Source organism: Phycomyces blakesleeanus (genome assembly GCF_001638985.1).
Source record: "Phycomyces blakesleeanus NRRL 1555(-) unplaced genomic scaffold PHYBLscaffold_3, whole genome shotgun sequence".
Taxonomy (NCBI): Eukaryota; Fungi; Mucoromycota; class Mucoromycetes; order Mucorales; family Phycomycetaceae; genus Phycomyces; species Phycomyces blakesleeanus.
In genome coordinates this window covers 1,490,091-1,503,258 of record NW_017265136.1, presented here as the reverse complement: position 1 = coordinate 1,503,258, position 13,168 = coordinate 1,490,091, and the positions used below count along the sequence as shown (strand labels likewise).

Here is a 13,168-nt window from a genome sequence, read left to right as displayed (position 1 = left end):
ATGTTTAGTTGATACAGAGTATCTTCTTGTCATCGATATCCGTTTTGCATTAATTCCAGCTGTTTCGAGAGTTTCTCGTTTGTGGTTTGGGAAGAAAGAGGGTAAATTTGACGAGATAATTTCAGACGGAGGGCGTTCACCAAAGAAACGTCTGATTCTACGATGGTTCTGGGAACGGAAGGATCCAGCACGTATAGGTCCTCCAACAATAGAGGGGTATTCATATCGTTGTTGTTGATTTACAAATTCAGGTGAAGAAAATCCGGATTGAAGGTTTACACTATTTCCGGTCCAGGGAGTTCCTCCTCCTACATTTGAATCCATTGGAATTAGCCTATCGCCTCCTCCCCAGCCATTGAATGCCTGTCCAGATCCATCTCTGGGTGTACTGATATGACTAGACGCATAATCTCCTTCTGACTGAGACTCGTCTCTTAATCGTTGAAGTTGTTTTCTAGCGTTTATCGTTCCCTTTCGCTTGAATTCTTCGTGAGTTGGGTAAAGATGACGCTTTCTTAAAATCAGACGTTCTTTCTCAGGCCGATCGGTAGAACGACAAATCTCGATAAGTTCTTCATCTGACAAGGCGCGAGCTACAGATATTCGAATAGTAATGATAAGAATAAGGATAAAGAAGGGCGAGTGTTTCTGCAAAATTTTCAAATTAAAATAATTTTCTTTTTTAAAAAATAAAGCGAACGAACAAAACCTTCTCCATTAGTACCGGAGCCTACAAAAATACAAAATCTGTTTGCACTGCCTTCGTCGATGCCAAATTTGTGTAGAACTTTGGCCATTATCGTCTTTGCTTCTGTCGAATTGTGAACATTGACGATTCTTGTCTGACCATCTTCTCCAAATACTTTAACACATGTCTGCTTTACTTTCTCCATTGACATAATTCCACCTTCTAAAGAATTACGCTGTACACAAAAAAAACAATCCAACACAATTCAATTCAATCTTAGTTTGAGTGTCAAAAATACATCCACTTTTTGTCAAAAGAGGATACACGCACCTACCTTCTGCACAACTTTTGGACTGGGAGGTAGTGGGGGAGTATCTTGGGGTGGGTTGCTGGGAGATGCGGCTGCTTTCTGTGATTTTTTTGAATCCGATCTGCCAAGAAATCTGGAGAAAGAATTGGAGCGGTTCAAGAGACCCTTTGTTTCGGTTGACTTGGACATCTTGTCGGGATGAGGGCTGGTGATATTAAAGCCTTCATGTCTTCCATGATTGTCGACATTGGTAGGGAAAATATTGTTTTGAAGATTATAAGGTGTAGTGACTGGGGTGGTGTTGTATAGAGGCGATCTGGTTTCCCAATTGCCTGCTCTTTGTTCAGAGCTACTGCAGGCTTGCTACAATATTATATATATATATATTTGATAAGTAAATAATATATATGAATGTATACTTATAAGTTGCAGTAAAACAGTCTGTATAATTTATTTTACCTTTGCCCGTGCTGCCTTAACAGCTGATGAGTAACATTCATGCCGAAGAGATTTTATAGCTACTGAAAGACGGACACGTTCACCCACAGTTGGGACATCTATTGTCTTCAATGCCTCATAGTCTAAATCAAGTAGGACTGACCCCGTAATGTTGTTTTCTAAATTGAATAAATATAAGAGTCAATGAGTTGTGTTGAGTTAAGTTGGGCTGATTTTATTTATACTCTTATTCTTATTCTTATTTTATATATATTGATATACTCACCAATAAATACATTGCCTAATCTTGGCATGTTTGGCTGGGATAGCCATTCAGCAACACGGCTTTCAGACCAACCCCGCACTTCTTCAAGTGTGTGTCCCTTTTTCATGGTTTCTGGTGGAGTTGGAGTTGTAGGAGAAGACATCCTAGAAGAATAGAGAGGGTTTTGTCGAGTCGATGGTGACGATGGTTGGTGAATTAGATTGGCAGGTAAAGACATGAACAAATAAAAAAAAATAAAAAATAAAAATAAAATAAAATAAAATAAAAACCGAAAAAGGTCTTTTAGTTGTGTGGTTGCGCGACAGAGGATCAAAGGAGTTTTAGCGGAGAGTCAAACAACTTTATAAACCAGTGAACAATCTTTCCAGTCCAATGCGTGTATGCGTGTTTTTTTTTTTTTTACTTGAGATTGAGACAAATAAGACTTCATTTTTAGACGAAGAAGAGAAGACTATGAATGATTGCTAGTTTATTTGTTTATTTTTCAAATATCTTTTTCTATTTTTAATGGTCTGGATCCTGAGTAGAAAAGCTGTTTTTGATACAGCGATTGGCTTTAGCAATTAATGTTTAAAATATGCTTGCGATCTTACCATTTCCTTTCCAGCTGGAAATACTTATGGACATCATATTATAAGAGGAATTGATAGTGCGTCGTCACAGTGTGTTAGATATCTTATAATCATAAACACTATGAATTTTTCATATGGGTCAACATTTAAAGAATAAGCACCACAGTGATCTAACATTCTAGAAGGCATGTATTCATCGATGATCAGTAAGAGCATATCTCCAGCAGCCTCTCACTTCTTCAGTGGTTGGTACAGAATACCAGAAAAACCTACATTCTTCCTCTTCATTTTCAGGATACCTTTTCCATACACGGACAAAATCACCTTTTTCTTGTCTTTAATAAATTCCTGTATTTTTCACTCCTTTTCCTTCTTGACCTACTAATCTTTTTTCTGTTGTAGCTTTTTCAGGTCAGTTTTTGAACCGGTGGTATGGTAATATTACCTTTTTATGTACCGGGCATACCTGATACTGACGGGTACCAAAGTTAACAGCTGCGGTAAACACACTTTTCTACCCATGATTAAGGAAGCTCGGTCTGTACAACTTTTCAATTTCTTCAAATGTAAATCATTATATTACATCCTTTTGCTTGCCCACACTTGGGCCCCCGTTGTTTCTTCACAAAAAAAAAGGGACAACAAATTCGTTAGTCTAGAACGTGTTGCAAAACAGGCCTTGGTTGTTTTTATCTAGTCTTAATTCGTCAATACTGAAGTAATGATACTTGGTGTACAATATGATAATGATCTGTATGTAAGCTTTGACAAGGTAAAACACCGCCACTTCCCCGTAAATATGCGTCTTTTTTGACATCTTATTTTGCTGCCCTTTTTTTTTATACAGAACCTTTTCTTACAATTTAATCGAGTATGTTTAGCATGGTCTTATACCCAAAGCTCAAGAGAGAAATGGGTCAATAAAAAAATCCCAAGATACAAAGGTTCGTGGCAATTACATCTTATAATAAGATTTATTTTTCCTTTTTATTTTAAAATAAATGTATGTATAGCTACACAAAGGTTCATCTTATTCAGTTCAGTTCTTTAAAAGATATAACATAAAGAAGTTGATGTATGCATTAGGGGATAGAAATCAAAGATTTCGTTGGTGATTTCTAGTTTGAAAGTGTATGATTTGTATTTTCTGGGTACCCATCTTGCCAGCTTTGATATCTGTCATCTGTCTGTAATCTTTCCTTTTCATTTGAACAGGTCATACCTCGTTTCAAGCTGATATAAATGACTGCTTCATCAAGAAAGGCGCAAATTTCCATGAAATCCAAATCAATTCAGTTTGCTGCTACTTGTGTACCCAATCATATCCTTGTTAAATCTTTTCTTCCCTATTTCTTTGTAAAAGATGGAATTGTGCCCACTTAACAGACATATTACACTCAGTAGTCATAACGCTATATTGACTATAGGAAAAATTAAGATTCACAAAATTTTGCATTAAAATTTTTGGTGCTTCGGCTTCAACAGCAGAAGGATTATTATCAATGAAGTTTAAAAGAAACTGCCTATGTTACTTACCAAGAATACGACACCGACTTGACTTTTTCTTCTTCTCGAAGATGCTTTCAGGGTCCTCGTAATAATATTTGATCCATTTCTCGCAGCAGCAGGAGCATTTAAGCATTTGCTGAAAAAATAAAGGAACATATCTAGTCCTGTCTTCATCAGAGTAATCTATGTAGCATTTAATACTGTATAGCTCCATAGCAACATCATTGCTCCTTCCATCAGTAACTGGAAGTATTATGGGGTTAGATGGTATTTCAGGAGGTTTGTTCATTAGGAATCGAGTGCGAGAATTTATTGTTTCAATAGCGAGTAACTCCTCGTCAAAAACATGCCCTAAAGTGCTCACGAACTTCTACTACGCAGTAAAAATTCTTGAGCACTTAAAATGTCTTCAAGAAAGCTTCAACGCCGCTATAAATCAGCCAGATTATCCTAACTTTGAAGGTATAAAATTTTTTTTATTCAGAGATCTTAGAGTATCCGTAGCAGTTACAGTTAAATTCACCTTTGCGATTGGTTTAATATTGATTATTTTTTTCAACAAATCGTCTGTAGAGGCTACATTTCAGAGCACCTTTAAATAAACCATGGGTGCCATTTTAAGCCCAGAATCGTTAAATTGGACGATAATTGAAATGTAATCGCTGCAGATGCTCTAAAACTGATTGATTCTATATACACTTTTTTTTCTAAAGATTAGTTGGGTACATTTCATTGGAATTTTACAATAAATAATATACATATTTGTGGCGAGATACTGCCTGAATAGTCTTGGGAAAAGTTGCGTCTTTATGAAAAATAATAATTAGTTTCAGACTATGCATTTGTAATTAAGTCATTTAATTTTCAAACTATAATAATAATAATAATAAAATAAATGGTATCATGTCCGACAAAGCTTGGCTATAATGTTGGATTCAAGAAGAGATTAAATACTAACAAAAGTTACTGAAGAATATTTTTGATATCTTTTATATATTTTTTCACTTTTATATATATATGTACAACTACTCTACAGTTGGAATTCCATTACCTTTTGCTCTTAAGTCTTTTGGAAAAAGTTCATATCCAAAGCAGTACTTGGAAAATATACTTCTTTTTCATATTAAAAAAGGAAAGGTTGGTTCATTTGCGCTTACCAAAATATATATATATTGGTCCGAAATCAATTATACATTATTTTCTATTATTAATATAACTGTTCCTTACTCACTTGTCTTTATGTATCTATATTTATATATCTAAATACACAGGAATCATTATTCTTTTTAAGTAAAAATATGGCAAATACAGAATGAGTATTTAAATACATGGTCTCATTCACTCGATTTAGAGATCCATCAAGGTTAGCACTACCTTGGAAATTGGTCTTACTTTGAAGTGTTGTATATATTGCTTTATATACAATAAATATACAATTAATTAAAATAGGTAATTAAATAATTAATTATTGAAATTTGTATCAAATTAAAGAAAACCAGTGTATACGATTCTTAATATTTGTGTATGTATGTATATATATAATACAGAGCAGCTGTACCGAAACAAACGATGATTTAATAATAGAAATAATAATAACGATGAAGAGAGTCTGGGTACTAGGCATTTGTTAAAGGAGTGGAAAAGGTCTCTTTTTTTTTGTTAAAAAAAAATCGACAGATAAATAAAAAAATCAATAAATAAATAATAATACATTGTGCTTCTTGTGTCAGGCTATTTTCCATTGAAATTTGAGTGCCACAATATACTTTGAATGTAGATCTTTTCTAATGGCTGCACAGCTTATCTTAAGCAGGTGACTGACCAGGATTCTGGTTATTGCTCTTGGGAGCTGTAGGTTGGGAATAACCAGAAGGTGGCTGTTGAGGGTAGTCATTGTATTGTCCAGCACCCACAGGGTTAGCAGGAAGAGGGTGTGATGTATAAGCTGGATTACCGCCGCTAGACTGGTATCCCTGGTTACCACCTCCATACATCTCTTGATCGGCTGCTCCATAGTGGTGCTGATCGTAGGGCTGCTCTTGATAATAGTTGTCGTGGCCATAATTACCACCGTTGTACTGGTAATCGTCGTACTGTTGGTGTTGTACACCTGGATCGGCATACATTGGTTGCTGTGTCATTCCACGAACGTCGTGCGAAGGCACACCTGGTGCAGATGAAGGAACAGAATCCTGATAGGTCTGGTAATCGTGTTCGTTCACGCGGTTTACATGTTGATAGGGTTCCTGGAGGCCATCATCGGCATAATAAGCTCCATCTTGCTGGCGATAACGATGGTCCAGATGTGTCATGGCAATACCACCTGCTGCCATGCCTTCAGGGCCTGCAGATGCAGGAAGATTGTTGTAACTCAAGGCTGGAGACGCTTGGTTAAAGGCCTGCTCACTAAGCTGTGGTGCGTAAGATTGTGGTGCTGCCCGGTAAGGATCTTCATAGCCTTGTTGTTGAGCATATCCTCCATCATAATAAGCGGCACCGCCTTGCTGATGATGACCTGCATCGTAGCCCATGCCATTGTTTCCGTAATCTGAAGCCATCTGGCCATTTCCTGCAACACGTTCAGTAGCGCGGGGAGATTCCCAAGCAGCACCAACCGCGGCTTCTTCATTGGTATGATTTCCGCTATAGCCATAACCCTTGGCTCCACTCGTAGGTGCAAAAATCTCGTCCATGGCACGACTGGCCCGGGTATCCTGGTTATTACGTCTCTTACGACGAACAATCATTGCTATCAATGCAATCAAAATTGCTGCACCAGCAATACCACCCACAATACCACCAATCAGCGCACTGTTGGTTCCTCCACCGGTAGAAGGTGCTGCTGAATTAGAAGGCAATAATCCTGAAGAAGTAGCAGATGGTTGAGCAGTAAATGAAACACCAATTGATGAACCAGGAACTGAGGCAACTACACTAGGAACATTTTGAACAGAGGTTGGAACTACAACAGCTGGTGTGGTCGATACGGCTACAGGAGGGGTTGTCACAATAGCGGCGACGGTGGTGGTAGTAGATGCTACAGGATCCGGAACAGAAGCTACAGGTGCCTTGGTAGTCGTAGGAACTGCTGCTTGAGTGGTTGTTGGAACTACTGCTTGAGTAGTTGTGACAACAGGTTCCAAGGTAGTTGTGGCTATAGGTTGATGAGTGGTTGTGGCTATGGGTGCGGCAGCTGTGGTAGTAACAGGAGCATGTGTAGTAGTCGGTACTGGATTTTCCACAACAGGTGTATCTTTCGTAGGTGTCGGTTTTACTGTCTCATCAGCCTCCTTTGTGGTCGACTCTCCTTCTGTAGTGGCAGCTTCTGTGGAGGCAAATGCATTTATAGAAGGAGAATCGGCGGTAAGTTCTTCCTTGTCGGCAGCTGTTGTAGTTGTGACAGCTCTACTCACAGGGGCAATTTCTTTTGTTGTTGTTTCGACAGCATCAGGAGTGGGTGCAGAATCAGCAATGGAATTAGCACTTTCTACAATGGCGGTTTCGGCTGGCATAATGATACTCGAGATGAAGAACAGTGAGATAAAAGTTTACGAGGACTGCCCTGTTAAATGAATACATCTTGTGAAACATTGCCGTGCAAGGGTCTAAATCAAGGTGCCTGACTGGAGCAAAGTTATTTTCAGCTCACTCTCGACACCGCTCGTACAAAAGAAATATTACTTGGTTTGGGATTTTTGATCACCGGTCACACACGACCGTCTGGTTACAGCCTGCCATCGCTCAAGAAGTATTTTTTTTTAATCTGACAAATGTTTACAAGCCGTTCAAGGAACTTTAAGAAAAATGTATTATTTACGTATGTATGTATACATTTATGTATGCGTAAGATGTGAGTGTAGCGTTTGAAAAGTTTTTATTATAATTCTTATGGATCCCTTTGTTCTTTCTAGATTTTTAGGAATATTGTTTATGCGACGGGATATTTCAAATAAGTGGAATTGGGCAGTTGTAACAGCTGAACAAAAGCCTGCTATGGACGTCTGTCCGTTGGGGTTCAGTTTAGCGGGTCCCACTCAGCCATCTTTTTGATTATCCTGTAATATTCATCAAAAAGCTACTTTGCTTGTGCGTGTGCGCAAAATAATTCGTTTTTATACACCATTGTAGAATAATTGTTTATACTATCTTTATATTCTGGACTTGGAAATAATTCTATAGTGACTATGGTTTTGGTGAAGAAAAAACTTTTGGCTTATATATAAAGATTTTTTTTTGTACTTATGGAAGATGTACCATTCATATAAGAGGATATATCGTTATAGGTATCTTTTCACGTTTTTTTTGTATTATACTAGTGTGTTATACTCATTAAGAAATTAGGGAGCACCATTAGGATGTAGAGAGAATTTTCTAAATTTTTGAAATATACATATATATAATTACAATAGTTTAATATCTCTTTTTGTTGTTCGTAGTATCTTTCATTGAATACTACCGTCAATATGAAACCAACCATATCAACCAAAGCACATCATTTTATTGCTGTATTTCTTGATTGTTTGCGCTCTTTGAAAATATTTACATACTGGTAAAAAGTCGGATTTTTCGAGTATAAATATATATATATATATTAAGTTAGAGCCATTATACATTGTTGGCTCGTTGTTTGACAGCCTATTTGATGGTTTATTTCTGTTTTATTGTGTTGTTTTTACGTAAAATAGACTTTATATTATTTTTGCTATTTGAAGCAATAAGAAATAGAAAAGGTGTCTATGTTTCGACAGAGAGAATAAATAGAATTTTGACTAAAAATAAACCATCTTCTAGATGTAGTTCAGTCTTTGTGACTAAGAGAGGCAATACTGAAACAGCTCGTTTGTTATTTTAGGGAACCTTTAGTATTGTCTAGATATTTCCAGGTCAATATATCTCTTTGGAATAGAAAATAAACGAGGTTCCTTGACCAACCTTGACACCATTTCGAACGTTGTACTACTATTTGCAAACAAAAATAACTGACTTTTTGGATTTTTTGTTATTTCTAATATGATTTGAACACAATCATTTCAATTGAATTCTCACAAGACCAAATTACAAAGCAATGGAAAATATTGTTTAAAAACAATTACTCTCCCATAACTTAAAGTTCGGTAGACCATCAAAAGCATTTAGTTAAACATAGACATATTCACCTGAATTAAGCTTGATTTATTTTATATATTGGTGAGCTTTTAAGGATAGAAAGAAAGAGGAACAGTAACTTGAACTGTTTGTGAAGTATCCATGGATTGGAGTTATACAATATAATAAAGTTTGGATTTCAAGACAAAGATTGTTTTTTTTTTAAAAAAAAAACATCAATAAATAATAACATATGAGGGATAGCTTAGGATATCCCGATTTTTTCATGAAGAATACGGATATTAAATATATATATGAGGGTAAGTCTTGATGGTTACAAAATCTCTCTGATGTGTGGTTCAATTTTGTGTACATATTAAATCATATCATTGTGAGATTGATAGTGTATCTGTGTGTACCCACGGATAGTTATTTAAGGTGTAATAATCGCAAAGCCTTTCATCGTTGGTTAATCAGTGATAGACATCGTGGAACATTGAAACCAGTTCTTTTGGTACATTGTTACACTAAGAAAACTTATTTTTGTTGTGAATTAATCCCGACCATTTCACATGAATTTGGTTGCAGATCATCATTCCTGCAAAATGGGCACTGGCGTCTGTTCCTTTTCCAGTCGTTTACACTCCATTCAAAGAAGTATAAAAAGGCTAACAATGCAAAATATTACAGCCGTTCGCTATTTACATCTTTCGCTTTGCGTTAATCAATTGTCCACTCAACGTGCAAAAAAATCGGTTATCCTATTACTGTAATTTTTGTTTACTGACAGCTCTTGTTCTATACTATACTATGATTGTATCTCACTGTTTCTTTTTGTTTTTTTTAAAAAAAACGTTTTTTTTTCTTCTCTTCTTTTTTTCTTTATAGGGCGTTTTCTCCAGTAGCCAGCTTTCTCCGTTCTAGAGCTTCCAGCATATGCTGTCGTTTTTGTTCTGGTCCAAGATCATTAAGTTCGTCAACAGACATATCTTCATAATTTGGTGAACTAGTTTCCTTTAACTGGTTTTTCTCTGGCTCAGCAACATTTTCAGTAGGAAGCAATTCTGCCTTTTTCTCTTCTTCTTTTCTCTTCTGCTCCTCTGCCAACTTCCTGTTGAGTTTAAAAAAAACATTCCATAAGCCAATCATCCCAAATCAAGCCAAAGAAAAATGACTTCCTTAGACTTACTTTCTTGCTTGTAGAACCATAAACTCTTTACGTTTTCTCAACATCTCCTGTCGCTTATCAGCACTAGCCTCCCACACTTTAGGTGGCTCGGAAAGAGATTCCTTTTCTGTATTTTTAGAGTCGAGATTATAGCGCTGAATGAGGTTGGTGTGTACAGGGGATTTACGGGCACTGTTAGATGAAGAGCTACTTCCAGAAGGTGGAGTGCTGGAATGACTGACAGGCTATAAGAAAGACAAAAAATAAAGACAAAGAGAGAAAGATATTAATAGTTGAAAACAAAAGTAAATCCATGTCTAAATTCTCACCATTGGGAGCCCTCCATTGCGCAGTGCATTATCAACTGTTGTCTCAACAGCACCAGTTCTTTGAAGATCAGCTATAATTGCAGGTTGGGGAATATCTGGGAACATGGCGAGAACCATCTCCACCTAGTAAAACTAAATTTTTAATTCACTGTCCAATATGTAATAGTACTAAAATACCATCTGTGGTGTAACTCTGTGTTGTCGTCGGGCGATAGGTCTACGCTGGCCTGGCGACTGGTTGGTTGGTTGTGATCCTCCTGCATTATAGTAAGGAAGAAGAAAAAGGTGTATAAATTAATTAAAATAACCAGCGAATTAGTGTAGATGAACTGTACCTAACATCCATCGCATTGCGATGAGAATGAGAATCACTGCTACTATAATGGATACGCCGTCATTCATCGCTTTAAGCTTCGAGAAAAAGAATATAAGAAACTGAAAAAGAATACCAGCACAGCTTTAAGGGGTGAAGGAGGAGAAGAACCCGGAGTACAAAGATTAGAAGATTGACGTCACGCGAGTCCGGTACATCAAATAGCCGCAAAAGTGTCGCCTTGCCTCGCTCGTTCTTGCAAGCGTTGGCATCACAACACCTGAATCAAGAACATTTGGGTCTCAAAGCTAGCATGAAACACACGATTGACACAGAACTTAGCCAATTACAGATTTCAGATACATTGAGAAAAAATGCTTCCTTTATGAAAATTATAGCTGCACTTTTTTACCATGGTAACCAACCCATGAGTGCAGCCCAATTAGTAATGGCTGTTCGAAGCATGAAACTTTTGGCATTAAAGTAAGCCTCTTTGTTTTTTACTTTTTTATTTTTTGTAAAGTGAGAATGGAGAGAGCGTGGTTGACAGGATCGTACAACTGACTGACTTGTTGGCGCAATCATTGTTCTTGTAGGGGCGAAACTCCGAAAAGTACCGTACAAGGCATCATATCTTTTTCACGCAAGACAGCTAGACAGCTCGAAGAAGAAGATCCTTTTGATATTGACAAGGACGAGTCCGGACGATGGGTTACATATCGTATTGCCTCGACTGTACTTAATGGTACCACATTGCCAGATATCAAATGCATCCCTCAAGAGCCAGTCACAATACAACCCTCTTCAGACAGCTCCGATCCTATGGAAGAAGATGAGAAAGAAAATGGAGAGTTGGAATTGAGCGGTAAAAGACAGAGAAGAACACCAGTATTTTACTCTCCGGAAACAGCAGTACGGACAGATCGACGAAGATCAAGAATAAATAAAACACGGGCAAAGCCTATTCATCGCAAAGCTCCCGTAGACAAAGAACCAACGTAAGAAAAGTTCCGTTGGTGGAGATAGGTACAAAAAAGAAAAGGAATCCAGCGAGATTAAATTTATTGCCTTGGGAACAAGGGTAGAGAAATCACCCGAGGTAGTGGATGAGACAATCCTAAGCTGGTCTTTGGACTCATGCCCTCCCGAATATACTGGATGCATTGAACCGATACGTAAAGAGTACGGCATTGCAACACAATTTGCAGCATCACAGCAAACAGGATATTCTTATCCACGATTCAGATCTCAAGAAAAAACCAAAATTCGAAAATCACACTGTGAAGATAAGTTCAAAGTAGCAGAAGTTATCCTACCAATCAACAATACACAAGTTTCTGTGGGACGCATGTTTATCCTGGCAGATGGACACGGCGGCCATGGGTGTGCCGAATTCTTTGTTGAAAAGACACCTGCAGCAGTACGAAAACTCTGTGCTCATTATTCGCCAGAGAACTTCAGCAGCAAAAGCATTCATATTTGTTTTGAGCGTGATATTAAACTGATGGTGAATGAGTTAGACGAAGAATATCTCAGGCTCAAGCGTACACAGCTCCAACATAATGGTCAAGGGGACAATGATGGATGTACATTAATAATTAACATATTCTTTGGAGATTGGATGATCAATGTAAATGTGGGTGATTCAAGGACTGTTCTAATGGAGAAACCATCTGTTGGGAAAGATGTACAGTCAGGCAGTGATTGTGCCATGGAAGTGATATTTGCATCCCAAGATCATAAACCGTATTTAGAATATCTTGCAAGAGAAATTATTGAACACGGAGGAGAATTTGTCGATGCTGTCCAGAATAGGGTGATCAAAGTAGATTTTGATACTTTGAAAGATAAATGCAATCGTACGGCCCGTCGCATATCTTTAAAGCATGCCCGGATTCGGCCGCGAGATCATCCTGGTATTATACAATGCGATCCATTTCCAGAGCCAAAGAAGATCAAAAACCCCTTTGAAAAGATACGTTCAAGAGAGGCCAAAGTTCCTTCCCTTAACGTAGCTCGATCGTGTGGTGATCTTGACTTCAAGATGGACGACTCCAGCAAAATCATTTCGTGTGAGCCAGACGTCAAATTTTTCAGGATCGCTCGTAACGGGATTCGAGAAAAAAAGAATTTTTTATTTATGAGCACAGACGGTACATTTGATTATATGTATGAAAAATCTGCAGATCGACAAAATAAGGCCATCGCACGTACACTCAGTCCCTTGCTTACTCCTACAATTACCAATGAATCATTACTCTACACTACCCGTTTATTTGCTAATCGAGAGAGCCGCCATGGTTTTTATGATTCAACTCTCCAGGATTATGACGACTGTACTGTTATATTGATAGAAGTATAACAACCCTCTATTTATCTCATCTAGCTGAGATTGTACATATACGTATACAATACACTGCAAATTCCATAAGTTCAAAGCAAGCAAATCAAAAACTCATTTTCCAAAAAA

General features: G+C 37.5%; 5 protein-coding genes across 5 annotated transcripts; 3 read left to right on the top strand and 2 right to left on the bottom strand.

The window, feature by feature from the left end:
- Positions 1-4,057: 4,057 nt before the first annotated feature.
- Positions 4,058-5,119, top strand: PHYBLDRAFT_163710 (hypothetical protein; the record flags this gene model as incomplete). The annotated part of the gene is made up of 3 exons (XM_018434859.1): positions 4,058-4,265; positions 4,840-4,940; positions 5,075-5,119. The coding sequence occupies 3 exons, from the start codon at positions 4,058-4,060 to the stop codon at positions 5,117-5,119; spliced, it is 354 nt and encodes a 117-aa protein (XP_018296649.1).
- Positions 5,120-5,432: 313 nt separating this feature from the next.
- PHYBLDRAFT_157597 (hypothetical protein) lies at positions 5,433-6,193 on the bottom strand. Its single transcript, XM_018433648.1, has one exon. It carries the CDS (start codon positions 6,134-6,136, stop codon positions 5,609-5,611), a length of 528 nt encoding a protein of 175 aa, XP_018296648.1. The 5' UTR covers positions 6,137-6,193; the 3' UTR covers positions 5,433-5,608.
- A 2,948-nt stretch (positions 6,194-9,141) lies between these two features.
- On the top strand, positions 9,142-9,612 carry PHYBLDRAFT_62632 (hypothetical protein; the record flags this gene model as incomplete). Its single annotated transcript, XM_018440996.1, has 2 exons — positions 9,142-9,208; positions 9,293-9,612. 2 exons carry the CDS (start codon positions 9,142-9,144, stop codon positions 9,610-9,612), a joined length of 387 nt encoding a protein of 128 aa, XP_018296647.1.
- A 6-nt stretch (positions 9,613-9,618) lies between these two features.
- PHYBLDRAFT_157596 (hypothetical protein) lies at positions 9,619-10,849 on the bottom strand. The gene is made up of 5 exons (XM_018433647.1): positions 10,721-10,849; positions 10,563-10,642; positions 10,386-10,508; positions 10,078-10,301; positions 9,619-9,999 (listed from the first exon to the last, which is right to left on the bottom strand). The coding sequence occupies exons 1-5, from the start codon at positions 10,734-10,736 to the stop codon at positions 9,771-9,773; spliced, it is 672 nt and encodes a 223-aa protein (XP_018296646.1). The 5' UTR covers positions 10,737-10,849; the 3' UTR covers positions 9,619-9,770.
- Positions 10,850-10,999: 150 nt separating this feature from the next.
- Positions 11,000-13,060, top strand: PHYBLDRAFT_179612 (hypothetical protein; the record flags this gene model as incomplete). The annotated part of the gene is made up of 3 exons (XM_018438176.1): positions 11,000-11,181; positions 11,295-11,696; positions 11,779-13,060. Exons 1-3 carry the CDS (start codon positions 11,012-11,014, stop codon positions 13,058-13,060), a joined length of 1,854 nt encoding a protein of 617 aa, XP_018296645.1. The 5' UTR covers positions 11,000-11,011.
- Between the last annotated feature and the right edge of the window lie 108 nt (positions 13,061-13,168).

Bases quoted from the DNA above. Each gene is read 5' to 3' on its own strand.
- PHYBLDRAFT_157597 (XM_018433648.1), bottom strand. From the start codon at position 6,136: ATGGCAGCAGGTGGTATTGCCATGACACATCTGGACCATCGTTATCGC.
- PHYBLDRAFT_157596 (XM_018433647.1), bottom strand. The intron at 10,509-10,562 runs GTATTTTAGTAC...TAGTTTTACTAG, and splicing joins ACAGAGTTACACCACAGATG to GTGGAGATGGTTCTCGCCAT. The intron at 10,302-10,385 runs GTGAGAATTTAG...TCTTTCTTATAG, and splicing joins GCAATGGAGGGCTCCCAATG to CCTGTCAGTCATTCCAGCAC.